Genomic DNA, 26,911 nt, shown 5'->3' with positions numbered 1-26,911 from the left:
AGAGAGAAATTTACATATGGACTCATGACATCCCAAAGCACTTCACAGCCGATGACTTAATTTTCTCATTATGTGGGAAATGCCGCAACCAATTGGTATACAGTGAGCTCCCACAAACAATGAGATACATGTCCAGATACTTATTTTAATGGTGTTGGTTGAGGGATAAATGTTGACTAAGATGCTAGGGAGATGCTCCTGCTCTTCCTCGAATTGTGATGTGGGAGCTTTTATGTGGCCATCTAAGAGGCCAGGTGGAGCATTGGTTTGATATCTCATCTGAAAGGCAGCAACTCATTCAGTGCAGTGCTCCCATCATAGTGCACCAAAGTGCCAGCCTAAATCAAGTCTCTGGACTGGGATGTAGCTGACACTGAGACTGTTTCACTTTGGATGCAATTTACTTCTATATTCGCATTTGAACTAAACAATGTACATTAGGAGCATTCAATTTTTTTTGGTCTTTTTGATACTCATTCATAGGATTCATGTGTCAAATTAAAAATCTATGGAGAGAATTTTAACCCTCTCTCTAGGTGATGATGGGTGTGGGGGTGGGGGGGGGTGGAATGCTGTGGTGGAGTGGGAGGTAGCGCTAGTCTGTTCCCATCTTAATCTGGTTGACTACAATTTTAAATTGTAATTCCACATTCTTCAAATGTGGAAATTTGACCCTGATGGCATTATTGAGACCTGACTGCTAGTTTACCTGAGACTTGAGTGGTGGTTCACTTCCTCAGATCAAAGTTGCTGATGGTGGGTAGGGTAGTAACAATAATTCATTTCCTTAGCTCAAATCTGCCAGGTATCCAGATCCAGAATGAGAATAATAAGTTTAAAAATGTATTTTTCTCTTTGCAGGTATCCTCTTGGCCTATGGTCAGACTTGCCCCTTGCCACCATTTCCCTCCTACCTCCAACAACTATCAACACCTACAATCCCATCCATCTGTGATTACCACCCCCAAGCTCTTTGGTTTACTTTCCAAGTGACAGGGACCAGTCTTGCCAGGACCCTGTAGGTGACCTCTGAGCTGCCTGATTTTTCAAGCTGGGGAGTGCCTCCTGCCTGCTTCCTGGTTGATTTAATAAGGTAGATGCCAAGCAACATGTGAAATGTGGCCTGGCTGTTAAGACTGGACAAGCCTCACTGCTCTCACTCCCCTTGTGCTGGCCACTCACTAGGCAACATCTCCTTCCAAAAATTGGCACCTATTAATCAACGCCCAAGTTTTTATAGATTGGAGGTTGCTCGTAATAACAGGTCTCAGTGTCCTGATTTAAGAGTTAATCATCAATGCTAAGAGCAGCCTTTTTAAAATCTCTACAAATATTTAAGTTCCAATAGAACGATGTTTGCTTGTTGTCCAAGGTAGGATTACCAGAACTCAGGTTGCATGTGACTAACAAACAGAAGTCTGTACACCTCTAATGCTCATGCACTGTTTAACCAATTAAAAAGAAAGGATAAAGGAAAGACGTGCATTGATATAGCACCTTTCATTGCCTCAGGACATCTTAAAAGTGCTTTACAGCCAATGAAGTTTAGTTACTGTTGTAATATATGGAACATAAAACTAAAGCAATCACCTGTATGTGGTTACTTTGCATTTTTGAATGAAGTAATCTTGCAAATTTAATCCTGCTTACTTTCCATTTATGATTTAAGATGGGTTAAAAGAACAGAATGGTTGGTACTAATTAGGAAATATACACCATGCCTTAGCACATCTAATAACTTACAAATTAAACACAAATCATTCTTCTGATATCAACAAATGCATATCCAGTTTGTGCAACAGCTCATACACACAGATCTTTTGTTGGTTTGGAGAGAAGTACTGTCCAGAGCACCCTGTGGGAGATTGTCCACACAAAGTGGGCAGGTTCCTTTACAGGCCTGCACTCAGGCACAACCTATTTACTCTGTACTCAGCCTTTTCATTGCATTGGAAGCCTAAGTCTCTCTTAACAAGAGTTCTCTCTCCTCAAAGCTCTTACATCCACTGCAGCAGGTTTAATGTCTCATCTGAAGGATGGCACTTCTGCTAATGTAGTACTTTTTCAGCCCAGGGCAATAAGTGTTTGGTTCTTAAGAGTGGGACTTGAATCCACCAAGCCGACACATGCATTTCTAATATAATCACTTTGTAAATAATTCTCTGTTCATCCAGCTCTGTTTATTTAACTCAAAACTAGCTACATGATTTTTTTTTATTCGATAAGTGTCACTTGTGAATTAAATCAGGGAATATGTATTTGTTTCTATTTTCAGTTTTGCTACAAGAAAAGAGTATACAAGCAAGCTAACGTTGATGAGAAGCAAATTTCAAAACTTCATACAAAGGTGAACGTACTTTCATAATCTCAACATCCTTTCAAAAGGAAGGCGTATAACCCAAAGAGAACAATAATGATTTTAGCCAAATTTACTGCTCATTTTCCTAATAAATTCTTATTCTTAAATTATCAGCATCTCACTTCACAAGAAAATTAATCAAATTCTCTGAATAAAAATTACATTTCTATTCTTATGACTACCTTTGCACATGTGTTAAACTGCACTTATAAGCAGACTGGTTAATCTAGCAGCTACAATGCTTGCTTCTTAATGACATATAAGATTCTGAGGGGGTTTGACAGGAGAAATGCTGAGAGGATGTTTCCCCTCATGGGGGAATCTAGAACCAGAGGACACAGTTTCCAAATAAGGGGTCAGCCATTTAAGACGGAGATGAGGAGGAATTTCCTCTCTGAGGGTTGTGTTTGGAATTCTCTTCCGCAGAGAGCTGTGGAGGCTGGGTCATCGAATACATTCAAGGCTGAGTTGGACAGATTTTTGATCGACAAGGACAAGGGAGTCAAGGGTATGCAGGGCAGGCAGGAAAGTGGAGTTAAGGCCTCAGTCAAATCAACCATGATCTTATCGAATGGCGGAACTAGCTCAAGGGGCTGAATGGCCTTCTCCTGCTCCTATTTTTTATGTTCTTATGTTCTTATATAGCACCTAATTATGCCTCTCAAACACCCCAAGCTTCAGTTTATTAACAAATAAATTATTTCCAGCTAGTTCTGTTAAAATATAGAGCAATATTAAATTGACGGAATTTAAGTTATAGATATTTTTTTAAAAACATTTTGACATCAATTTTATAATACATACATAGAGAGGGAGATAGAGAGATGTACCGAGAGATGGAGAAAATATAGAGAGAGCTGCATAGAACATGGGATAGAGAGAGAGAGAGAGAGAGAGAGAGAGAGCAGCAGAAATAAATAATATCAGTCACAGCCCAGCAATCATGGTGAATTCATGTCTGAAAGTGCAGATTGAAATATGTAAAGTCTGCAGGATTTGGGAAAGTGCAGAGAACACTATGGGCTGAATTTTCTGGCTGACGCGTGGGTGACGCCAACGCTTAAAATGTCGCGTGAACGTCCTGAAGTCAGCACGCGGCATCGCGATATTTAGGTGGGCAGGCGCGCTACACAGCGCGATGAGCACCCGCTATTAATTAAAGTCCTTGTTAAGGCACTTAACTTGGCAATTTGACGTCAATTTTGAGGGGCCCATGCGAACTTCAGCTCAGCGCATGGGCCCAACGGGCAGGCGGGTAAGTGATTTTTTAATGAAACTCATCCAGTGGCGGGAAAGGGTTTAATGTCGGCTTTAAAAAAGTTTAATAAAGTTTTTGTGCACTTGACTAACATGTCCCATCTCGTGTGACATTGTCACATGAGGGGGACATGTTAATGATTTTTTTTATTTTTCTATTTTTAAACTTTGAAAACCTTTCAGCGATCTCACTGAGGCAGCACTTAGCCTCAGGGAGATGTGTGCTCTTTCATGGGCATGCGCAAAAGAGTGCACTCTCGCAGTTGGGGAATGCTCCCCCCCCCCCCCCCCCCCAACACAGGAAGTACATGGCGCTTCCTGTCAGGCATCACGCTGGGTGGGCCTGAATCGGCCCACCCACTTAAAATGGCGGCGGGGCCCATTTCGGCGGTGGTGATCGGCTGCCTGTCCGCCGCCGAGTCGGTCAGGCCCGCCCGCCCATCAAGGGCAAAATTCAGCGCTATGAGCACGCAGATTGGTTCAAACGTGTTTGAGGTGATCGAGTTCATCAATCGCCATTACCTGTGGATTATTTCCTGCTGCAGCGGAGGTCAAACTTCTCTGATTGCAGGGAACATCTGTCGGCCGCCTAAGCAGAATGCGCAGGGCTAGAACTTTGTCTGCGGTATCAGATTGGCCGCCTGTTATATACAACGCCTGATATTTAATTCCATTGACTGCAATGCAACTGGTTATTAGGCACTGCATACCAATAAGCGAGCCATCCAAAAGAGTCTGTTTTGTGTCATTGCCTGAGGTGAATTTCTAGCCGACAGTATCTGGTTGGCAGATGTGATTTGGCATGTCAATCCAATATTTGGAAGGCCCCAAGCTACTCTTAACCAGCAACTTCTTGCCTCTTTTAAATTAAGAAATAATTTGGTGTAACTGAAGCAATTCCTAGCTCCCAAACTAAGCTATCGATAATCGTTTCAGTTTGACAGGATTGTTTGAAATTGGTGTTGGGTTGCTAGATTTGATTGTATCATTTAAGTTGCTGGTTCTGCTTGTTTGAACATGAGGCATGGGATTTATCCAGCAAGGAAACGACACCACTGGAAAACAGCCTTTCTTAAACCGATTATATTCAAACAGCATATAACCAGAAATACAGCAGAGGTCCCATTACCAGCCTCAAAAGCCAGGCACAAACATGCTTCGGCTGTCAGTGGGACCTGGGGTCACATCTTGCCGCCCCTCAGGACTGCCATCCCTTTTAAGGATGGCCACCCGCCCCCGATGGTTGCCAACTAATTGGTCCTCCGTGGACCAAAGAGCACTGGAAAAGGCAGGCTGGTTAAATGCCAGCGGAACCAGGAGGAGGCCCTTAATTGGCTGCTTAAGTGACTCAATTGGGCTCTGGGTGGGAGGGTCATCCACCATCTTTCCTCCCGCTGGCAAGATAGCATGGCAGCAGGAAGGTGATGGGCACACAACCCACCCCGTCCCCTGCTGTTTTGCTAGCCTTCCCACCTTCCAATCTATCCCAAACGGCTGGTAAAATCTCGCCCACAAATAAAACAATTTTGTGGTGGGCAAGTTACCACCTTTTGGTAGCCAACAAGCCAGGATTTGCCAACGTCATTCCACCTTAATGTTATAGTTCGAACACCTTAACACTCATAGGGTTTATATTAAGCCTTTACAGAATCATAGAATGTCTACAGCACAGAAGGAGGCTATTCAGCCCATCATGTCCATGCTGGCTCTCTGCCAGAGCAATTCAGCTGTTCCCTTTTTATTGTTGCCTAGCTATTTTTTTCACTTCACATAATTATCCAATTTGCTTTTGAAAATCTCGATTCAATCTGCCTCCAACACACTCCCAGGCAGTGCATTCAGATCCTAACCAGAAGCTGTTGTTGTTCCTCATGTCACCCTTGGTTCTTTTGCCATTGTACTTAAATCAGTGCTCTCTTGCCTCAACCCTTCCATTAATAGGAACAATTTCTCCCTAACTGCTCTGTCCAGACTCCTCTTGATGTTGAGCATCTCAATCAAATCTCTTAACTTTCACTCCTCCAAAGAGAACACCCCAAACCTTTCCAATCTGTTCACATAAATGAAGTCCCTCACCCCTGGAACTATTCAAGTAATTCTTTTCTGCACTCTCTCAAATGCCTTCATTTCCTTCCCGGTGTGTGGTGCCCAAAATTGGAAATAATACTCCAGTTGAGGCCGACCCAGTGTTTTATAAAGGTTCATCGTGGCTTCCTCGCTTTTGTAATCTATGCCTCTATTCGTAAAGCTCTTTTTAATCACTTCTCAGCCATTCCAAGGTTCTTCACGTGGGTGTTATCAAACACAATGTTGACCCAAGCCATGAAAGAATGAGGAAGGATGATCAAAAAATTGAGTTAAATGGGTAGGTTGAGAGGAGTGTCTTAAAGGAGGAGAGAGAGGTAGAGAGGTTTGTGGAGGGAATTCCAGAGCCTAGGGCAGAAGCTGCTGAAACCACAGTCACCAATTTTAAATTCATTAGAATAGAGGATGTGCAGGAATCCAGGATTGGAGGAGCACAGATATCACAGTGGGTTGTGGGGCTGGAGAAGGTTACAGAGATAATAATGGGCGAAATCATGAGGGACTTAACATCCTTTTCTGTAATAGGGATATTATGCAGCATTAGTGGGTGCTTTAACTACAGAAAATATATTCTTCATGTAGTAGAGGTGCTCCATAAGTATTGCAATACAGCCCTCCACCGGTGATATGGGGTCACCCAGTGCATTGCCAAGTGGCTGAGTGACAGGTTGACTTTATCATTCCTCCATTTTTATCTCACCATCCATAGCTGAGAAGAATGAAAGTCTTGGATACCTCCTGCAGCTACAGACGTGCTTTGTGTTCCTGTAGCTGCAAGGAGTCAAACGGAGGTCACCCCAGGAGTTAATTTTCCTCTGAGAGTTTCCTGTTCACCCAACTTGACTATGCTTGGCATTTTCTCGCAACAACTATTAATTAAGGTTTTAAAAAAGAGCATATGGGTTACTTATGTTTATAATTAAGGGCGTAGACTCCCCAAAGCCTGTCCACCATCTACAAGGCACAAGTCAGGAGTGTGATGGAATACGATGAGTGCAGCTCCAACAACACTCAGGAAGCTTGACACCATCCAGGGCAAAGCAGCCACTTGTTTGGCACCCCATCCACAAACATTCATTCCCTCTACCACTGATGCACTGTAGCAGCAGTGTATACCATCTACAAGATATGCTGCAGGAACACACCAAGCCTCCTGAGACAACACCCATGGCCACTACCATCTAGAAGGACAAGGGCAGCAGACAAATGGGAACACCACCAATTGGAAGATCCTCTCCAAGCCACTCATCATCCTGACTTGGAAATATATTGCCATTCCTTCACTGTCGCTAAGTTAAAACCCTGGAACTCCCTCCCTAACAGCACTGTGGGTGTACTTACATCATATGGACTGCAGCAGTTCAATAAGGCAGCTCACCACCACCTTCTCAAGGGCAACTAGGGATGGGCAGTAAATGCTGGCCTAGCCAGTGAAGCCCACATCCCATGAATGAATAAAAAAAACACAAGAAAAAGAAGATCATTCTAGAACTTTATAATTTATAATCATTGGTTAGCCCTCAGCTGGATTATTGTACATGATTCTGGCCACCACATTTCAGGAAAGATGCAAGGATCTTACAAAAGAATGCAGAGGAGATTGATCTGGATGTTACCAGGATTGAGGAACTTCAGTAATGAGGAGTTGAAAAAGTTAGTGCTGTTCTCCTTAAAACAGAGAAGGTTATGATGTTATCTAACGGAGGTTTTCAAGATGATCAGAGAGTTTGATAGAGTAGATAAAGGCCTTTAGCCTTGAGCAAGTGGGTGAATAAGCAAAGGCTATAGATTTGAAATCATTGACAAATATTTAGAGAGATGAGATGAGGAGAATGTTTTCTTTCCTCAGAGGGGTTTGGAATAGTTCACCTGGCAGTGGAAGCTGATTCTATAAATAATCTTAAAAGGGAATTGCAGAGGTCGTTGAAGATGAGGAATTTACATAATTATGGACAAAAGCAGGAATGTGGGACTAAGCACTATAGCTGTTCCTTAAGTGCCTGCACAGGCACAACAGGCTGAATAGCCTCCTTTATGCTGTAAGGTTCTAGGATTCTATGTACACGATTGAGGTTAGGAATGCTGTGAATCGGGATTGTGGGGAATAAGAGAGTTGAAGGTTTAATACAAGCATTCAAAAAATCACAAAGGGTTTTGATAGGGTAAAAAGGGACAAGTTGTTCCCAATGGCAGAAAGATCAGTAACCAGAGGACTGAGCTTTAAGGTAAGTAGCAAAAGAGCCAGAGGTGAGATGAGGCAACTATTTTATATGCAGCAAAACTGTGATGATGTAGAATGTACTGCCTGAAGGAAGAAGATTCAATAGTAACTTTATAAAAGGAATTGGTTAAAGTCTTGAGGGGAGAAGATTGTGCAATTGTGACAAAAGAGCAGCAGGGTGGGGCTAATTGGATAGCTCTTTGAAAGTGTTGGCATGGGCACAATGGACCGAGTGGCCTCCTTCTGTGCTTTAAGGTTTTGTCTATGGAGCTGGGCCTCAGTGCTTTTAAAACAAGATGGTACAGCACATATCCCAAGGCTGATGAACTTCAATGTGTGAGCAATCCACTGGGTGAGCTTAAATATGATCACTTGTGCAGCAGCATTTCTTAGGAACAGAAACTTGAGTTCAAGTATCACGTTCCTATTGTTTACTGAAAGGTGACCATCTGCAGATCAGAAATTTGCTGGCAAGTTTCTTGTTCCGACCGAACAAATCAATACAATAACGTCCAAAGCAAACCATAGCCTTCCTTTCTTATCTTTCCTTTCTTTGCAATGAGCAGCACGCGACTAAGAAGTACTGGGAATTGCCCTCTAATATATTTGATACTTGCTTCTTATCCTAAGCAGCTATTCCTCTCTAACTGTGGTAATAAACGATACTTAGCTTAAGTTCTGAACCTTGCTGAGACTGGTGTGTTGGTAACAGCGCCCAAGGTACTTTACAAACAATTGTGTTTTGTTTTTTTCAGGCCAACCTTAGAAAATTTATGGATTATGTTCAACATCGGGCACTTGAGAAAATTGCTAAATTGCTGGATAGAGGTCTGGATCCTAATTATTATGACTCAGAGAGTGGAGGTATGTTGATGAGCAAGGTGCCGCAGGGGTTTCTTTGTTTTGATTCTGTTTCTGAGAATGTTCAGAATTATTAAGATGATTAATCATGTCTGTGATGTCAGTGGACACATGTTAATGGCAGATAATGGGACAATACAGGCATAATGTAACCTTGCACAATTTAACCAGTTTCATTAATGACTGCACATAATTTATTTATAAGCAGCATCATAATTGCACAGTGCACTAGTTCTTTGTGGGCATTGTGCTAACTGATGCCTTTTACTGCCTCATTTATACTAGTTGGGCTATTAAGGAAGCAGTGAGTGGAAACAAGACACATGGATGGACGGGAATTTCTGAATGAGTTGCATTACCTTACGTACAGCTCAAGTGCAGCACTGGTAACATAAAATAAATACTTGCATTTATATAGCGACTTTCAGAACCTCACATTGTTCCAGAGCGCTTCATAGCCAATGAAATACTTTTGGAATGGTGGCACTGATGTAATGTAGATGACACGGCAGCCAATTTGTGCACAGCAAGATCCCACAGGCAACAATGCGATTAACGACTAGGTGATCTGTTTTAGTAAAGTTGGTTCAGAAATAAGTATCTTTCACGACACTGGGGAGAGCTCCCCTGCTCTTCTTTGAATAGGATCATGGAATCTTTTATGTCCACCTGAGATGGTTTAACATCTCATCAAAAACCTTCAGAGTTATCCTTGATATCCCTTGCAAAAGTCATAGGGTCAAAGAGGTCTGCAGCACAGAAAAAGGCCCTTCAGCCCATCGAGGCAAGCTTCCCCTTGTATTCTCCCTGACAGATAGCTATAGCTCCTGTCTTTAAAGCCTACAAGGTTGACATCAATGGATGAACGTTTTACATCTTCCTGTGACATTCTTCTGACCACTACCTGTTTTAACCCATTTGTGTTAAATAAGCTAATGAATGAACAAAAGTAAAAAAAAATCTTGCATTTATATAGCACCTTTCACAACTTCAGAACATCCCAAAGTTCTTTACAGCTATGGAACATTCTTGAAGTTTAGCCAGTATTGCATTGCAGGAAATGTGGCATTTTTTAAAGCTACACATTATATTGTAAGTAGTGACAAGCTCCCAGAAACAGCAATGATCAAAGGGATAAGTAATTGCCCGGGCACTGGGGAGAACTCTTACTCTTCTTTGAATAATGCCTTGGGAGTTTTTACGTCCACTTGAGAGGCTTCAGTTTCATGTCCTATCTGAAAGATAAAATTTCCAGCAGTGCACTCCCTCACCTTCTGACTTGCATCTTGTAATCTTCCTACACTGTTGCACACATCAATCACCAGACCTTTTGGAACTCCACAGAGAGAATGAAGAAATTCTTTCTCAGCAGTCGTACCAATAGAAATGAGTCCAAATGGAATGACAGAAATGATAGGAGAACTTTAAAAATGCTAATGCTTTGTTTGGAATTCTTTGTGTAAATAAATCAGTCAGGAAGGGCTAAAGACCAAATTTCATGAACAGATAATAATGGTGTAGCATTTTTTGATTTACCCCAGTTTCCTTATGCTGGACAACATTTCCATGGGTGCCAACTGGCCGCTGGTCCTTTGTCAAACTGCTTGTCCTGTCTGAGCTTAGACACGAAAAGGTAGAAATTACCATCGATGATGTTATTGCACAGATGCTGAATACACTTGTATCACATTCCTCTGCCAGACATTTTATGGAGGCATTAACCCTTTTAGTAGCTAATGTGTTTGTAAGAGAACTGAGGGAGGAGTTTGATATGAGTATTGAACTTGTTTAACATCATCATCAACAGTAACTTTTATCCATTAACAGCTATTTGACAGCAAGAAGTGCAGTTGGACCCAATATATTCTCAGCATATATACTGACGCTGCACCCTGATTCACTGAGTCAGCCACAGGAAAGAGAAGATAAGAATTAGGTGCAGGAGTGGGCTATATAGCTCCTCGAACCTGCTCCGCCCTTCAATTATGACTGATCTTCTACGTCAACTCCATTTTCCCACCTTATCCCCATATCCTTCAATTCCCTGTGTGCCCAAATATGTATCGATCCCAGCCTTGAATATACTTCTCTGGGGTAGAGAATGCCAAAGATTTACCAGCCTCTGAGTGAAGAAGTTTGTCCCCATTTCAGTTGGAAATGGTCATCCCCTTGCTCTGGGACAGTGATGCCTATTCCTAGACTCTCCAGCCAAGGGTCCAAAAGATGCAAGGTCATTGACCTGAAAGCTTAACGCTGTTTCTCTCACCATAGATGCTACCTGACATGTTGAGTATTTCTAGCGTTTTCTATTTTTTTTTTCAGATTTGCAGCATTCACAGTATTTTGCTTTTATATCTTCAATACTGCATCCAGTTTTGATCATTGTAACACAAGGGAAACATTTAGACACTAGAGGACAGTTAGAGAAGTAAAAGGTCTAAGTAATCAGGAAAGCATAGAGAAACTCAAGCTTTTCAACCTGGATTGAGGGAATTTAGGAGATAATATATAATAATGTGGAAAAGGCAAATCCAGAAAATTACTTTATACTGTTAGACTAGAACAAGGGACGCAAGTTCCAAACAGGAAAAAGCAAATTTAGTTATGATGCCTGGAATTTCTTCACACAAGGAGTGAACAACATATGGAATGGACGGTCAGATAGAATGAAGGCAAAATTCCTGGAATTATTTAAGGACCAGTTAGCTGCTGGGGAGTGGGGGAAACCTTCGAGTCTTTCTTGGTGGATAAATTCAGGTGGGCTTAATGGCTTTCCTCACCTGTAACTTATGTGATACAAATTTAAAAACTTGGTGCTGAAAAGTCTCCAGAGTGTTTCAAACCATTAAAGAAACAAGTACTGAAATTTTGTAGGGGCCTCTCTAAATCTCACACTGAAACTCCCAAAGTTATTGGCAAACAGTGGATTCCTATGCAGCTCTTGGGGACATTCAGCTGTACATGTTTTTTGTAGTGGCAGCTGCAGGTGTTCCTGGTGGTTTAGTTACTGCAGTTTGAAACTTCATTATTACAATGATGGACCAAAAGAGGGAAACTTTTTTTTGTGAGTAAGCAGTTGCACAAGCACTAAATATGAATGATTTGTCCACTTTCCCGTACCATCACTCATCTTCAGTCTTGCCTCAGCTCATCAGTTATTGAAACCTTCTTCCATTCTTTCATTACCTCCAGATCTACTATCCTAGTGCTATCCTGACAGTCCTCCCACTTTACATCTTTTGTGTTTGTGATCTCATCCAAATCTCTGCTGTCCATATCCTAACTCACACCAAACCCATTCACCCGTCACCCCTGTGCTCAGTGGTCTATATTGGCTCCCGGTCAAGCAATGACTCAAGTTTCAAATTCTCACCTGTGTTTTCAAATCCCTCTCCCTAACTCTGAAAGCTCCTCCGGTCCTACAACTCTCCAAGATTTCTGCACTCCTCCAATTCTGCCCTCTTTGATTTTCTTCACTCTGCCATGTTAAGCTCCATTAGTTGTTTGGAAATGAAGACTGAAACCAAGACAGCCTCTTTCAGACAGAGTTTTGTTGTTGGTCATAAAGTTCTCCACAGACAGAACTAGTCTCACCCGTTATACAATCAAATGGGTATTTAGCTTGTTAACTAATAATTAACTCTTTTAACAGTTTCCTTCCCCAACGCACCATTGGTTCTGTTTGACAAGCTCACCCTGGGGGAGAGTAACTGAAGTGAATTTACTGTAGGGATCAAGTTTGTGTTAGCGCATATTTGTGTAATTGACCTTTGGATGTAGACCTAACGGCTTGAGAAGTCATATAAAGAGCTGTTGAGACCTGAGCTCACTTGTGAAATGTACTAATAAATAAACACAGTACTTGTGGCCATGTCTTGTTCACTAAACAATGTTACGACCAGGTGATGGGGGGGGTCAAATAGTTCCTCACCTGCTTCCCTCTCCTCTTTTGGCTGGGTTTTTGTGTTTAGAAAAGGATATACTTGGCAATTTAGTGAGTGATTACCAGTTTACATGCTGTGATCATTTAAAAAAATCAGACAGATTTTGCTGAGTTTAACAAAGAAAGAGGTTAGCTTTTATTACACTTAAACCGATCTAAGAAAAACAATGGCCCAGGTGTTTCGGCCTCCAGATGTTCAGCCACTGGACGTATCCCACAAGATACTCTACAGGATCCCTCGGAAGCCCCAATGCCAGGACTCCTTACGAATTGCCCAGGAAGTGTGAACTTCCGATGGGAAATACCCCTGCTCCCCGGGATCCTTCAAAAACGTTTCCAACTCTGAGTTAGAGTTTCGTGCACACACACTCGAAGTTCACACATACATACAGGTTACAGAGTGGGGAAGGATAGGTTGGTCAAAGCAGAGTCCGTGAAAAATAAAAGGAATATACAGTCTACCGTTTGGTGACTCAGTTTGTTTCAAGCTGAATTCGATGGTCCTGTTGCTTCTGATTTAAAAGTGTAGCTGGCTGATTTGGTTATTCCTTTGGAAATGGTAGTGTGGGGCTGAATTTCTTTTAAAAGGTATCTACCTGCAGCAGGGCATCCCTGGATGGTCACAGTCAACAAACACAACTCAAAACTCACCAGGTGAGTCTTCTCTCTGAGCTTCTTGTCCTCAGTTCTGCTAAGAAAACATAAACTTAAAACATACAAAGGGTTGGTTTGCCATGTGACCTTCCTTCTCCAATTGCCAGGGGGCTCCAGATAAGGTCATTGTCAATTTAATTCAAGGATAATTTGATTAGCTCATGTCTGGAAAGCTATCTTAACCCAAGTCCCATTGTCCAAGTGATTAGTCTTAACGTCTGTCTCCAACAGTTGAATACCTCAGGTGATTGCCTTAATGGCTTGTTAATGAACAGCAGAGCTGGGTTCTTTACATTCCCCAGGAAGTCATTGTCTTTGATGGGTTTTGCAGACTTGCTGTCTCCATTCCAATGGAGTGGATTGTGGGATGCACACTGATACAAATTGGGGTAGCCATTTTTGTCTGTGATCTCAAGTCAACTTAAGTCTGTGTTTTAAAAAATGCATTTGTAATAATTCAATTCATGTTACCGGCCAGCAGATTAAACATCATTATTTGACATAAAGCACATCTTCATGACAAATGGTATTTTCTCTGTGAACTTCTCTGCCTCGATTTTTCTTTCTTACTCGATCTCCTTAAAATCTGCTTCTTTGACCAAGCTTTTGGGCACCGGTCCTAATATCTTGTTATGTGGCTCAGTGTCAAACTTTATCTGTTAACGTTCCTTTGAAGTGCCAATGGACATTTTCCTACATTAAAGGTGCTATATAAATGCCGTTAACATGTATGCCATTGACATTAATAGGGTTTTGTTTATTCAATGTTTATTAAACAACAAAATTAGTCAGTTTTGACTTTTTATACACTTCATTTGTCTCCCCATATTATTTAGTCTCGATTTTACATACACAATGTGTAGTTATAAGCTTCCATTCAAACTGCGGACTGAGCCCACAGAGTTCCAGCAACCAACACCCCATGGAGTGAGGTTTTGCTGCGTTATGGGTACAGCAGCAAGTCTTAAATTGTGTGACATGTTGGAAAATGAGAAGGAACATGAGGCAAAGATGACCCCTGTGATCAGTATATGTGGAGGGCTCATCAGATTGGTGCCACGCATACAGTAGACTATGAGCTGCATTTTACAAGCCCCCACCAAGCATGCTTCTGGGGTGGGGGGGAAGCACATAAAATAGGGCGGATGCCCACCCCACCACCTTCCCCCCCATCCCTGGGCTCACCCCCATAATACGGGATGGGGTAGGTGGGTGCTGAAATTGGCACTCCGCCCACCATGTTTAAATAGGTGATCATGGGTTAATTAGCCTTGTTACCAAGCTAATTGACCCAGATAATACACTAACCATGCCATAAAATGTTTGGCATAGGCAGCCGGGCAGCCTGATTTTAACATAACCTCAACGGGCGGGAAGGAAGGTGTGTTTTATCTTTAGGGCTGCCCTTTGAAGATTGAGGTGGGTGACCCTGCCTAAGATGGAACCCCGCCCCCATCCTACCTCCACCCGCAGAGTTAAACCCAACCACCCCCATCCCTCCTCCCCCCTTCCTGACCTGCCAAAACCCTCCCTGCCCAAGACCCCGTAGTTACCTGTTCCGGGAATCTATGGGCCTTTTTCCTCCTCCTGCAGTCCTAGGAGCAGCCACTAATGTGCTCTTGGCACTGATGGAGCTGCCAGCCAATCCGATAGACTGGCAGTTCCAGAGGACGGGTCTTCCTCCCTATTGAGCAGTGGAAGACGCACTTGGACCTTGTTAAGCCTGCCTGCAGCACGTTTGGTCTGGGAAAAGTGTCCTCTTCAGTCACCGTCGCCCGGGAAGCAGCCTGGGAAGAGTGTCCTCTGCAGTCACTGTCATCGGGAAGCAGCCTGGGAAGAGTGTCCTCTGCAGTCACCGTCGTCGGGAAGCAGCCTGGGAAGAGTGTCCTCCACAGTCACCGTCGTCAGGAAGCAGTCTGGGAAGAATGCCCTCTGCAGTCACCGTCGCCAGGAAGCAGTCTGGGAAGAGTGTCCTCCGCAGTCACCATCACCAGGAAGCAGCCTGGGAAGAGTGTCCTCCGCAGTCACCATCACCAGGAAGCAGCCTGGGAAGAGTGCCCTCTGCAGTCACCGTCGCCGGGAAGCAGCCTGGGAAGAATGTCCTCTGCAGTCACTGTTGCCGAGCAAAAAAAACAGAGAGTGACATCACAGGAAAACCGTAAGTTCATTGGTTGGTAAGTAACTGCTAGTTTGAACTACCTATTCGAAGTTGATTTCAGATTAAAGGTGACTACTGGGGCATAGGATCGGAGGCCTGACACTTCAGCTTCAACTTAGCAGAGAGAGCAAGTTCCAGTTGATTTTAAAAAGTGTGTTTTGAATCTCCATTCTAACTTGCTTTCAGATTAAAGGTAAATAGGAGCAATATTTTACAGATTGATAAACTAAAGACCAGTAGGAAATTTGAAAACAAATTGAAAAACTAATTAAATAAAATAGAAATGCAGGGCCAGGCGATATGTTGTAGCTGCATGATATGGAAGCTGATGGACCCATTGTGGTTACTGGTGTTACTAGTGACCACATCTGTGGCAAATGTTGTTTGCTCGAGGAACTCTGGCTCAGAGTTGATGAGCTGGAGTCTGAGCTTCAGACACTGCAACACATCAGGGAGGGGGAGAGTTACCTGGACAATGTGTTTCAGGAGACAGTCACACCCCTTAGATTAACTACCTTAAATTTGGCCAGCGGTCAGGGGCAGGAGGGTGTGACTATGAGTAAGGCAGGTAGAGGGATCCAGGAAGTAGCACTGCAGGAGCCTCAGCCCTTGCCCTTATCCAAATGCTTTGAAATTCTTGCTCCCTGTGTGGACGAGAGTGGGGAGGATGAGAAAACTGACCATGGCACCGTGGTACAGGTAGCCATTCAGGTGGGGGGGACAAAACAGAAATGTAGTTGTAATTGAGGATAGTATAGTTAGGGGAATTAGATACTGTTCTCTGTAGCCAGGATTGAGAGTCCCAAAGGCTGTGTTGCCTACCTGGTGCCAGGGTTAAGGATATCTCACCTGGGCTGCAGAAAAACTTGGAGTGGGAGGGGAAAGATCCAGTTGTCGTGGTCCACATAGGTATCGAGGAAAGAGGTTCTGCTGAGGGAATACGAGCAGCTAGGAGTGAAATTAAAAAGCAGAACCAAAAAGGTAATAATCTCTGGGTTATTACCTGAGCCATGAGCTAATTGGCACAGGGTCAATAAGATTAAAGAGGTAAATGCATGGCTCAGAGATTGGTGTGGGACAAATGTGTTTGACTCATGGGACATTGGCACCAGTACTGGGGAAAGAAGGAACTATTCCATTCGGATGGGCTCCACTTGAATCATGCTGGGACCAGTGTCCTAATGAATTGCATAACTGGGGTTGTAGATAGGGCTTTAAACTGAATAGTTAGGGGGGAGGGTTCAGCTGCGTGGAAATATAAAAAATCAAAGTTTAAGGAGAGAGTAAGAGTGCAGGTTAGTGATGAGGCTAATTGTTACCAAAAAGTGAAAGGAAGGGACAGAGTGTGTGAATGCCATATTGCACCAACGAATCATATAAGAGTAGGGAAAATTGACAGTAGGGCAAACTTTAAGGCTTTGTATCTGAATACGCATAGCATTTGGAATAAAACTAATGAATTAACAGTGCAAATAGGTATGATTTGGTGGCAACTACTGAGATGTGGTTACAGGGAGAACAGGTTTGGGAGTTGAATATCCAAGGTTACTCAGTGTTTCAGAAAGATTGACAGGAAGGAAAAGGGAGTTGTGTAGCTTTGTTAGTAAAGGAAGAGATTAGTGCTAAAGTGAGGAATGATATAGGCACTGGAGAGTAAAACATGGAGTCAGTCTGGGTAGAAATAAGAAATAACAAGGGAAAGAAGTCCCTGTTGGGAGTAATCTATAGGCTGCCAAACAGTGATTCAGCAGTAGGGCACATCATAAACCAGGAAATACTAGGAGCATGTAAGAGAGGCACGGCAATAATCATGGGTGATTTTAATATGCATATAAACTGGACTAATCAAATGGGCAAGGGTAGGCTCAAGGGAGAGTTCGTAGAGTGTATTAGAGATTGTTTTTGGAGCAATATGTTGTGGAACCAACCAGGAAGCAGGCTATTCTGTATTTGGTTTTGTGTAATGAGATGGGATTAATTAATGATCTCATAGTAAAGGATCCTCTAGGGAAGAGTGATCATAGCATGCTAGAATTTCAAGTTCAGTTTGAGAGTGAGAAACTTGACTTCCACACTAGTGTTCTGGAGTTAAACAGAGGCAACTGCTTAGGCATGAGGACAGATTTGGCCCTAGTGGACTGGGCAGGAAGACTATAAGGTAGGACATTTGATGAACAGTGGCAGATATTTAAGGAGATATTCAATTCCTCCCAAGTAAAATATATTCCAAAGAGGAAGAAAGATGGTAAGAGAGGGAAAAAGCATCCATGAAAGGATGCAAGTAAGTTAAAGATTACATAAAGGCAAAAACTAAGGCGTACCAAATTGCAACGGTCAGTGGCAGGCTGGAAGATTGGGAAACTTTTAAAGATCAACAAAGTGTTACTTAAAAAATAACAAAAGGAGCAAAGGTAAATTATGAAAGAAAACTAGTGCAAAATGTTAAAACTGATAGCAAAAGCTTCTACAAGTATATAAAAGGAAAGAGAGTAGCTAAAGTGAATTTTGAAGGATGAGACTGGGAGTTAATTGTGGGGAACACAGAAATGGCAGAGACGCTGAATCCATATTTTGCCTCAGTTTTTACGGTGGACGACACTAGTACCACCCCAATAATAACAGGGAGTGCAGAGGATGTAGAGAAGGAGGAACTTAGAACAATCACCATCACTAGAGAAAAAGTACTGAGCAAACTATTGGGATTAAAGGGTGACAAGTCCCCAGGACCTGATGGCCTACATCCCAGGGTCTTAAAGGAAGTGGTAGTGGAGATAACGGATGCATTGGCTTTAATGTTCCAAAATTCCCTGGATTCTGTAAAGGTTCCAATGGATTGGAAAAATGCTAATATAATGTCCTTATTCAAAAAAGGGGGGAGGCAGAAAGTAAGAAACAATAGACCAGTTAGTTTAACATCTGTCATTGGGAAATTGTTGGAATCCATTATTAAGGAAGTAGTAATGGGGCATTTGGAAAGTCAAAATTCAATCCAGCAGAGTCAGCATGGTTTTTTGAAGAGTAAATCGTGTTTGACTAATTTGCTAGAGTTCTTTGAAGATGTGACAAGCAGAGTGGATAATGGGGATCCTGTAGATATAGTATATCTGGACTTCCAGAAAGCCTTTGATAAGGTGTCGCACAAAAGATTAGTACACAAGATAAGATTTCACGGAGTTAGGGGTAATATTTTAGCTTGGCTAGAGGATTGGCTAACCAACAGAAAGCAGAGAGTCGGGATAAATAGGTCTTTTTCTGGATGGCAAGCTGTAACTAGTGGGGTGCCACAGGTTTCAGTCCTTGGGCCCCAACTATTTACAATCTATATTAATGACTTGGATTCAGGGATAGAAGGTACTATAGCTAAATTTTCAGATTACACCAAAATAGGTGGGAGAGTAAGTTGCAAGAAAGAAATAAGAAATTTACAAATGGATATGGACAGGTTAGGTGAATGGGCCAAAATTTGGCAGATGGAGTTTAACGTGGATAAGTGTAAGGTTTTCCATTTTGATCAGAAGAATAAAAAAGTGATTTATTATTTAAATGGAGAGATACTTCAGAATGCTTCAGTGCAGAGGGATCTGGATGTCCTCATGCATGAATCACTCAAAGCTAGTCTGCAGGTACAGTAGGTAATAAGGAAGGCAAATGGAATTTTGGCATTTATTGCTTAAGGAAGAGTATAAAAATAGGGAAGTGTTGTTGCAACTGTACAAAGCATTGGTGAGACCGCATCTGGAGTACTGTGCACAGTTTTGGTCCCTTACTTGAGGAAGGATGTAGTTGCATTAGAGGTGGTTCAGATGAGGTTCACTAGATAGATTCCAGAGATGCAGGGCTTGTCCTATGAGGAGAGATTGAGCAGTTTAGGCCTATACTCACTAGAGTTTAGAAGGATGAGAGGAGATCTAATTGAGGCATATAAGATGCTAAAGGGAATAGACAAAGTATATGTGGAACTGATGTTTCCTTTGTGGGACATTCTAGAACAAGAGGCCATAGTTTTAGGTTAAGGGGTGGTAGATTTAAATCTGAGATGAGGAGGAATTACTTTTTTCCCAAGAGTCGTGAATCTGTGGAATTCACTACCTCAGGGTGCAGTGGGTGCCGGGATGCTGAATAAATTTAAGGAGGAGATAGACAGATTTTTAATTAGTAACGGGTTGAAAGGTTATGGGGAGAGGGCGGGAAATTGGAGTTGAGGCCGAAATAAGGTCAGCCATGATCGTATTGAATGGCGGTATAGGCTCGAGGGGCTGAATTGCCTACTCCTGTTCTTAGTTCTTATGTTGTTATGTTCTTATGTTATGGCTGTGGGGCAGGCCGGTGTGGAGTGGGTCAGCTCCATGCTGACATTCCTCCAACCACACCCGTATCAGCACTGTATGCGATTTGTGATCATTGTGCAAACAGCATAGACATCTCTCCCAGTTGCGGTGTTAATCACATTTTCCCTAGCCTCCCAACCCAGGATCCACATCATCCATTGAATGAGTGGGAATTCAGCTTAGAAATTACAGTTGGGCAATATTAGCAAACGGATAGTTTTTGTGAGACATTCTTCTTTATGTTATTTTAGCAGACGGTTATTCTATTTATTTTCAGCAGGTTAATGCTTACACTGCAATAGCGCAGAGAGCAATGTTGGACGAAAGCCTTAACTGCTCATCTTTACTATGAGTAGTTTGCAGGATAGTTTGCAGTGAGGAGCTAATACTGCAGCATGGCTTTTTGGGCCTTAGTCACAGCGTAATAGGTTGGAAGTAAGCCTGTGGCAGAATATCTAATTGCTGTCTGAGTGAATGCGGTTGTCAGTTCTATATGCACGTAAAGAGAATAAAGGCCATTTTTACTCTCATGTCTCAGGCGGCAAGTCGGCTGAGTATACCTCCTGTTTGCTCTATTAGCCGTCAGTTGAACTCACTCGAGTGGGTGATTGGCTCTGCCAAGTTACTGTCCAAGAGCAAGGGTGAAAATGACTCCCAGTTATTCTCTCCAAAAAGAAACAAGGGACCAAAACTTCCGATCAGAGATGGATCCCCTGCATCCAACTCTGATCAATCAGAAAACTATCCACTTACCTGCATACGTTGAAAAGGCTCCAATTTCCAGTGGAAGACCCTGCAGAACTCCCTCAATGCAGGAACCCTCACGTAAAACAACGAAGAGAGTCTGCCCAGAAGCCATGGCACTTTTGATGACACTAGCTGCCGTCTTCTGGTAAATGTTTAAAGGTTCCGAAGCTTCTCAGTTTGCTAGCGTAAGAGTCTATGAGTGAACGTTTGAGTGAATGGATGAGTGTGTAGGTGTGTAATTGTTAAGTGGGGGAGGAAAGTCAGCAGGGTGCTAGATGGGTGGGATGCAGCTAGGTAGGGTGGCAGCTGAGTTGGGTGGCAACTGGGTTGGGTGGTAGATGGGTGAAATGGGTAGGTGGATCGAAGGGATTATTGAGCTGAAGGCTCGTCTGTTTAGTCAAAGGGAAATTGAAGGATCAGAGTGGGGAGTCCGGTGGCTAGTCAGGTCGGGTTGGGTTTCAGGGTTTCAGGGTGGTGGTGGGGGGGGGGGGGGTGGGGGGGGGGGGGGGGGGGGGGGGGTGGTGTGGCGGGGTGTGGCGGGGAGGGGGTGGTGGTTGGGGGGGTTGTGGTTAGTCACTTGATGAGGGCTAGTCAGGTCAGGCCATGGGGGGAGTTGGGGAGTTGTGTAATGGGGGTTAGTCAGGTCAGGTCGAAAGGAATTGAGGTTTGGGGGGTTAGTCGGATGGTCAGGCAGGTTAGTTGGGGGGTGGGATGGGGTGGGGTGGTGGTGGTGGTTGAGGAGGAAGTTGGGGGTATCAGTTGTATAGTTACCCAGGAGTTAGATTCAGATTTTTCCATCTAATATTTCCTCTGAACCACAGTAAGTTGGAACTGTCTGCAGTCTCTGACTGTAACTGAGTTAGAGAGTCCCAGGGAATTGCCCATTGGAAGTTCAAATTTCCCAGGCAATCCCCAAGGAGTAATTTCATTGGGACTTCCTCAGGGTCCTGAAGCGCAATCCAGGGACCATAAGACCTGGGCCATTATAAACCACTGCACTTTCACCATTTAGCTGGTTAAATGTAGGTTAACGCTATTTTACATCCCACTGGTCAAAGAAATACACACAACATCCATAACTTGCTCAGGTGATTGACATTTATCCCCACAATTTGCTCAGGTGATTGACATTTATTCCCCCTGTGCCCTCCCTTGGTTTGGAGATTTTCTTGTGCATGTTCATCCCCATGTGACAGCTGATAGACAAGTGTTACTGCTTCTCATGATTCACCCCAATACATGCTGCACCTTCTCCTTATTGAGAATTTGCCTTTCCCAGTCCCTCACCCCCTTGAAAAAGGAGGCTTTTCTTCTGGAATCTTAGGCCAGATACAGTAATCTGCGGGGTGCCCTCAGTAAACGATCTGTGTCATGGGCCCTCCAGCTATTAAGTGACTGGGTCAGCTTTGTTGCGAGCGAGTGTTAGTTGGTGAGGTAATTGTGCATTAATTCTCAGATACCTGACCTCCCAGAAATTGTACAGGTAAAGAATTTTACTCTCCACAGACTTCCTTTAAATAAAGGAATAGCCATTAATGACACATTGTCAGGCGCGAAGAATAAATTTTCCCTCGAAGTGACAGATTTTTTTTTTGGTTTTCCATTCTGACAGTATCTGCTTGCAAACGTCAACATGTCTTTTCTGTTTTCAGGCCTTGCCTGAACTGCTGTCTATCCCCAACAACTCCCTTTTTAAATCAATGTTTTCCAATCTTTTTGCTTTTGGATTGTATAATTTCTTTACCCTCTATTTGTTGCACTCTGACAACTCCCCTTGGAAAATCAGATGAGATTTACAAAGAAGCTGCAAGTTCATCCAAGTTGAATTTATCAAAGCGTATCCAGTCCAGATCAGTTTAGACTTTGGGTGCCACACTCTGGTTGATTCTTGTAAATGCTTCTTGAGTCACCAAAAAAAAAATAATTTGCACGAAACAAAGAAATAAAAATCTCCTCTAAATATATGGATTTAAATAACACTTTTCCTCGAAGCTGCACATATTTTACATTTTACCACACCACATGCACAGCTTGACGCTTTTAAACTTGTGAAAATCAGGAGGTATACTTCCTGTTTTGCCGAGGAACAGTCATTATTTTTGCTGGATTTTTTTCCCCCTCATTAATGTACAGCACAGAGACAGGCCATTCAGCTCAACTAGTTAAAGATGTTCTAATATATGTGGAAGTAGATTCTTTTGTGTCGCGATGAGAAGGGGTGCAACACTACCACTTTTTGAATAACTTTTCATGCGTTGGCTTCTGGACTGCTATCTGAGTGAGAGTGCAAATTTAACACCCCTTCAGAATGAACTAGGAAAAGTTTGCATTGTTGACACATCACCATTAGAAAGATACTAAAGGGCAGAGCCCATTTCACTAAGGATCTTAACAGGAAGCATAAGTCAAGAAGAGTCTTTCAAGCTACTTTCACACTGCTTCAGTTCTGTGCCAGTGCAGATAACTTGCAGCACTTCAGTCTTGCTGAGTTTATGGTGCCATTGAAGCAAGTTTGCCATGTTTGCTAAGGCTGTGCTTAGGGATCACCTTTCTTTTTAAAACAAAAACAGAATTACCTGGAAAAACTCAGCAGGTCTGGCAGCATCGGCGGAGAAGAAAAGAGTTGACGTTTCGAGTCCTCATGACCCTTCGACAGAACTTGAGTTCGAGTCCAGGAAAGAGCTGAAATATAAGCTGGTTTAAGGTGTGTGTGTGGGGGGCGGAGAGATAGAGAGACAGAGAGGTGGAGGGGGGGGGTGTGGTTGTAAGGACAAACAAGCAGTGATAGAAGCAGATCATCAAAAGATGTCAACGACAATAGTACAAAGGAACACAAAGGTGTTAAAGTTGGTGATATTATCTAAACGAATGTGCTAATTAAGAATGGATGGTAGGGCACTCAAGGTATAGCTCTAGTGGGGTTTTTTTTATAATGGAAATAGGTGGGAAAAGGAAAATCTTTATAATTTATTGGAAAAAAAAAAGGAAGGGGGAAACAGAAAGGGGGTGGGGATGGGGGAGGGAGCTCACGACCTAAAGTTGTTGAATTCAATATTCAGTCCGGAAGGCTGTAAAGTCCCTAGTCGGAAGATGAGGTGTTGTTCCTCCAGTTTGCGTTGGGCTTCACTGGAACAATGCAGCAAGCCAAGGACAGACATGTGGGCAAGAGAGCAGGGTGGAGTGTTAAAATGGCAAGCGACAGGGAGGTTTGGGTCATTCTTGCGGACAGACCGCAGGTGTTCTGCAAAGTGGTCGCCCAGTTTACGTTTGGTCTCTCCAATGTAGAGGAGACCACATTGGGAGCAACGAATGCAGTAGACTAAGTTGGGGGAAATGCAAGTGAAATGCTGCTTCACTTGAAAGGAGTGTTTGGGTCCTTGGACGGTGAGGAGAGAGGAAGTGAAGGGGCAGGTGTTGCATCTTTTGCGTGGGCATGGGGTTGTGCCATAGGAGGGGGTTGAGGAGTAGGGGGTGATGGAGGAGTGGACCAGGGTGTCCCGGAGGGAGCGATCCCTATGGAATGCCAATAAGGGGGGTGAAGGGAAGATGTGTTTGGTGGTGGCATCATGCTGGAGTTGGCGGAAATGGCGGAGGATGATCCTTTGAATGCGGAGGCTGGTGGGGTGATAAGTGAGGACAAGGGGGACCCTATCATGTTTCTGGGAGGGAGGAGAAGGCGTGAGGGCGGATGCGCGGGAGATGGGCCGGACACGGTTGAGGGCCCTGTCAACGACCGTGGGTGGAAAACCTCGGTTAAGGAAGAAGGAGGACATGTCAGAGGAACTGCTTTTGAATGTAGCATCATCGGAACAGATGCGACGGAGGCGAAGGAACTGAGAGAATGGGATGGAGTTCTTACAGGAAGCGGGGTGTGAGGAGCTGTAGTCGAGATAGCTGTGGGAGTCGGTGGGTTTGTAATGGATATTGGTGGACAGTCTATCACCAGAGATTGAGACAGAGAGGTCAAGGAAGGGAAGGGAAGTGTCAGAGATGGACCACGTGAAAATGATGGAGGGGTGGAGATTGGAAGCAAAATTAATAAATTTTTCCAAGTCCTGACGAGAGCATGAAGCGGCACCGAAGTAATCATCGATGTACTGGAGAAAGAGTTGTGGAAGGGGGCCGGAGTAGGACTGGAAAAAGGAATGTTCCACATACCCCATAAAGAGACAGGCATAGCTGGGGCCCATGTGGGTACCCATAGCCACACCTTTTATTTGGAGGAAGTGAGAGGAGTTGAAGGAGAAATTGTTCAGCGTGAGAACAAGTTCAGCCAGACGGAGGAGAGTAGTGGTGGATGGGGATTGTTCGGGCCTCTGTTCGAGGAAGAAGCTAAGGGCCATCAGACCATCCTGGTGGGGGATGGAGGTGTAGAGGGATTGGACATCCATGGTGAAGAGGAAGCGGTAGGGGCCAGGGAACTGGAAATTGTTGATGTGACGTAAGGTGTCAGAGGAATCACGGATGTAGGTGGGAAGGGACTGGACAAGGGGAGAGAGAAGAGAGTCAAGATAACGAGAAATGAGTTCGGTGGGGCAGGAGCAAGCTGAGACGATCGGTCTACCGGGGCAGTTCTGTTTGTGGATTTTGGGTAGGAGATAGAAGCGGGCTGTCCGAGGTTGGGCGACTATCAGGTTGGAAGCTGTGGGAGGGAGATCCCCAGAGGAGATGAGGTCAGTGACAGTCCTGGAAACAGTGGCTTGATGTTCAGTGGTGGGGTCGTGGTCCAGGGAGAGGTAGGAGGAAGTGTCTGCGAGTTGACGCTCAGCCTCCGCGAGGTAGAGGTCAGTGCGCCAGACAACAACAGCACCACCCTTGTCAGCGGGTTTGATGACAATGTCAGGGTTGGACCTGAGAGAATGGAGTGCAGTAAGTTCAGAGAGAGACAGGTTAGAATGGGTGAGAGGAGCAGAGAAATTGAGACGACTAATGTCGCGCCGACAGTTCTCAATGAAAAGATCGAGAGAAGGTAAGAATCCAGAGGGAGGGGTCCAGGTGGAGGGAGAATATTGGAGATGGGTAAAAGGATCCGTTGAACTGGGAGAGGACTCCTGCCCAAAGAAGTGAGCCCGGAGACGAAGACGGCGGAAGAAGAGTTCAGTATCATGCCGAGCCCAAAATTCATTAAGGTGAGGGCGTAAGGGTATGAAACTAAGTCCTTTGCTGAGCACTGAACGTTCAGCATCGGAGAGGGGAAGGTCAGGGGGTATAGTGAATACACGGCTGGGGTTGGGACTAGAAGAAAGGGTGGGGACGGAGGGACAGGCAGGGGTGGAGGGTCCTAGATGGGTGTTGGTGCCCGAACAATCCCCATCCACCACTACTCTCCTCTGTCTGGCTGAACTTGTTCTCACGCTGAACAATTTCTCCTTCAACTCCTCTCACTTCCTCCAAATAAAAGGTGTGGCTATGGGTACCCGCATGGGCCCCAACTATGCCTGTCTCTTTATGGGGTATGTGGAACATTCCTTGTTGCAGTCCTACTCCGGCCCCCTTCCACAACTCTTTCTCCGGTACATCGATGATTACTTCGGTGCCGCTTCATGCTCTCGTCAGGACTTGGAAAAATTTATTAATTTTGCTTCCAATCTCCACCCCTCCATCATTTTCACGTGGTCCATCTCTGACACTTCCCTTCCCTTCCTTGACCTCTCTGTCTCAATCTCTGGTGATAGACTGTCCACCAATATCCATTACAAACCCACCGACTCCCACAGCTATCTCGACTACAGCTCCTCACACCCCGCTTCCTGTAAGAACTCCATCCCATTCTCTCAGTTCCTTCGCCACCGTCGCATCTGTTCCGATGATGCTACATTCAAAAACAGTTCCTCTGACATGTCCTCCTTCTTCCTTAACCGAGGTTTTCCACCCACGGTCGTTGACAGGGCCCTCAACCGTGTCCGGCCCATCTCCCGCGCATCCGCCCTCACGCCTTCTCCTCCCACACAGAAACATGATAGGGTCCCCCTTGTCCTCACTTATCACCCCACCAGCCTCCGCTTTCAAAGGATCATCCTCCGCCATTTCCGCCAACTCCAGCATGATGCCACCACGAAACACATCTTCCCTTCACCCCCCTTATCGGCATTCCGTAGGGATCGCTCCCTCCGGGACACCCTGGTCCACTCCTCCATCACCCCCTACTCCTCAACCCCCTCCTATGGCACAACCCCATGCCCACGCAAAAGATGAAACACCTGCCCCTTCACTTCCTCTCTCTTCACCGTCCAAGGACCCAAACACTCCTTTCAAGTGAAGCAGCATTTCACTTGCATTTCCCCCAACTTAGTCTCTG

The 26,911-nt window shown here is 44.1% G+C and overlaps 1 protein-coding gene across 1 annotated transcript in view; it reads left to right on the top strand.

Moving 5' to 3' along the window:
• The window catches only part of shank2b (SH3 and multiple ankyrin repeat domains 2b), an 834,833-nt gene that overhangs the window by 70,042 nt on the left and 737,880 nt on the right, over positions 1-26,911 (top strand). Inside the window, exons 4-5 of the mRNA XM_041197641.1 lie at positions 2,276-2,347; positions 8,678-8,786. Of these exons, the coding sequence (XP_041053575.1) occupies positions 2,276-2,347; positions 8,678-8,786 (181 nt within the window). The remainder of the gene's footprint in view (positions 1-2,275; positions 2,348-8,677; positions 8,787-26,911) is intronic.

The sequence above is a fragment of the Carcharodon carcharias genome, chromosome 10 (assembly GCF_017639515.1).
Source record: "Carcharodon carcharias isolate sCarCar2 chromosome 10, sCarCar2.pri, whole genome shotgun sequence".
NCBI classification, from domain to species: Eukaryota; Metazoa; Chordata; class Chondrichthyes; order Lamniformes; family Lamnidae; genus Carcharodon; species Carcharodon carcharias.
Note: the sequence above shows the minus strand (reverse complement) of the source record. Positions and strands in the feature narration are given on the sequence as shown.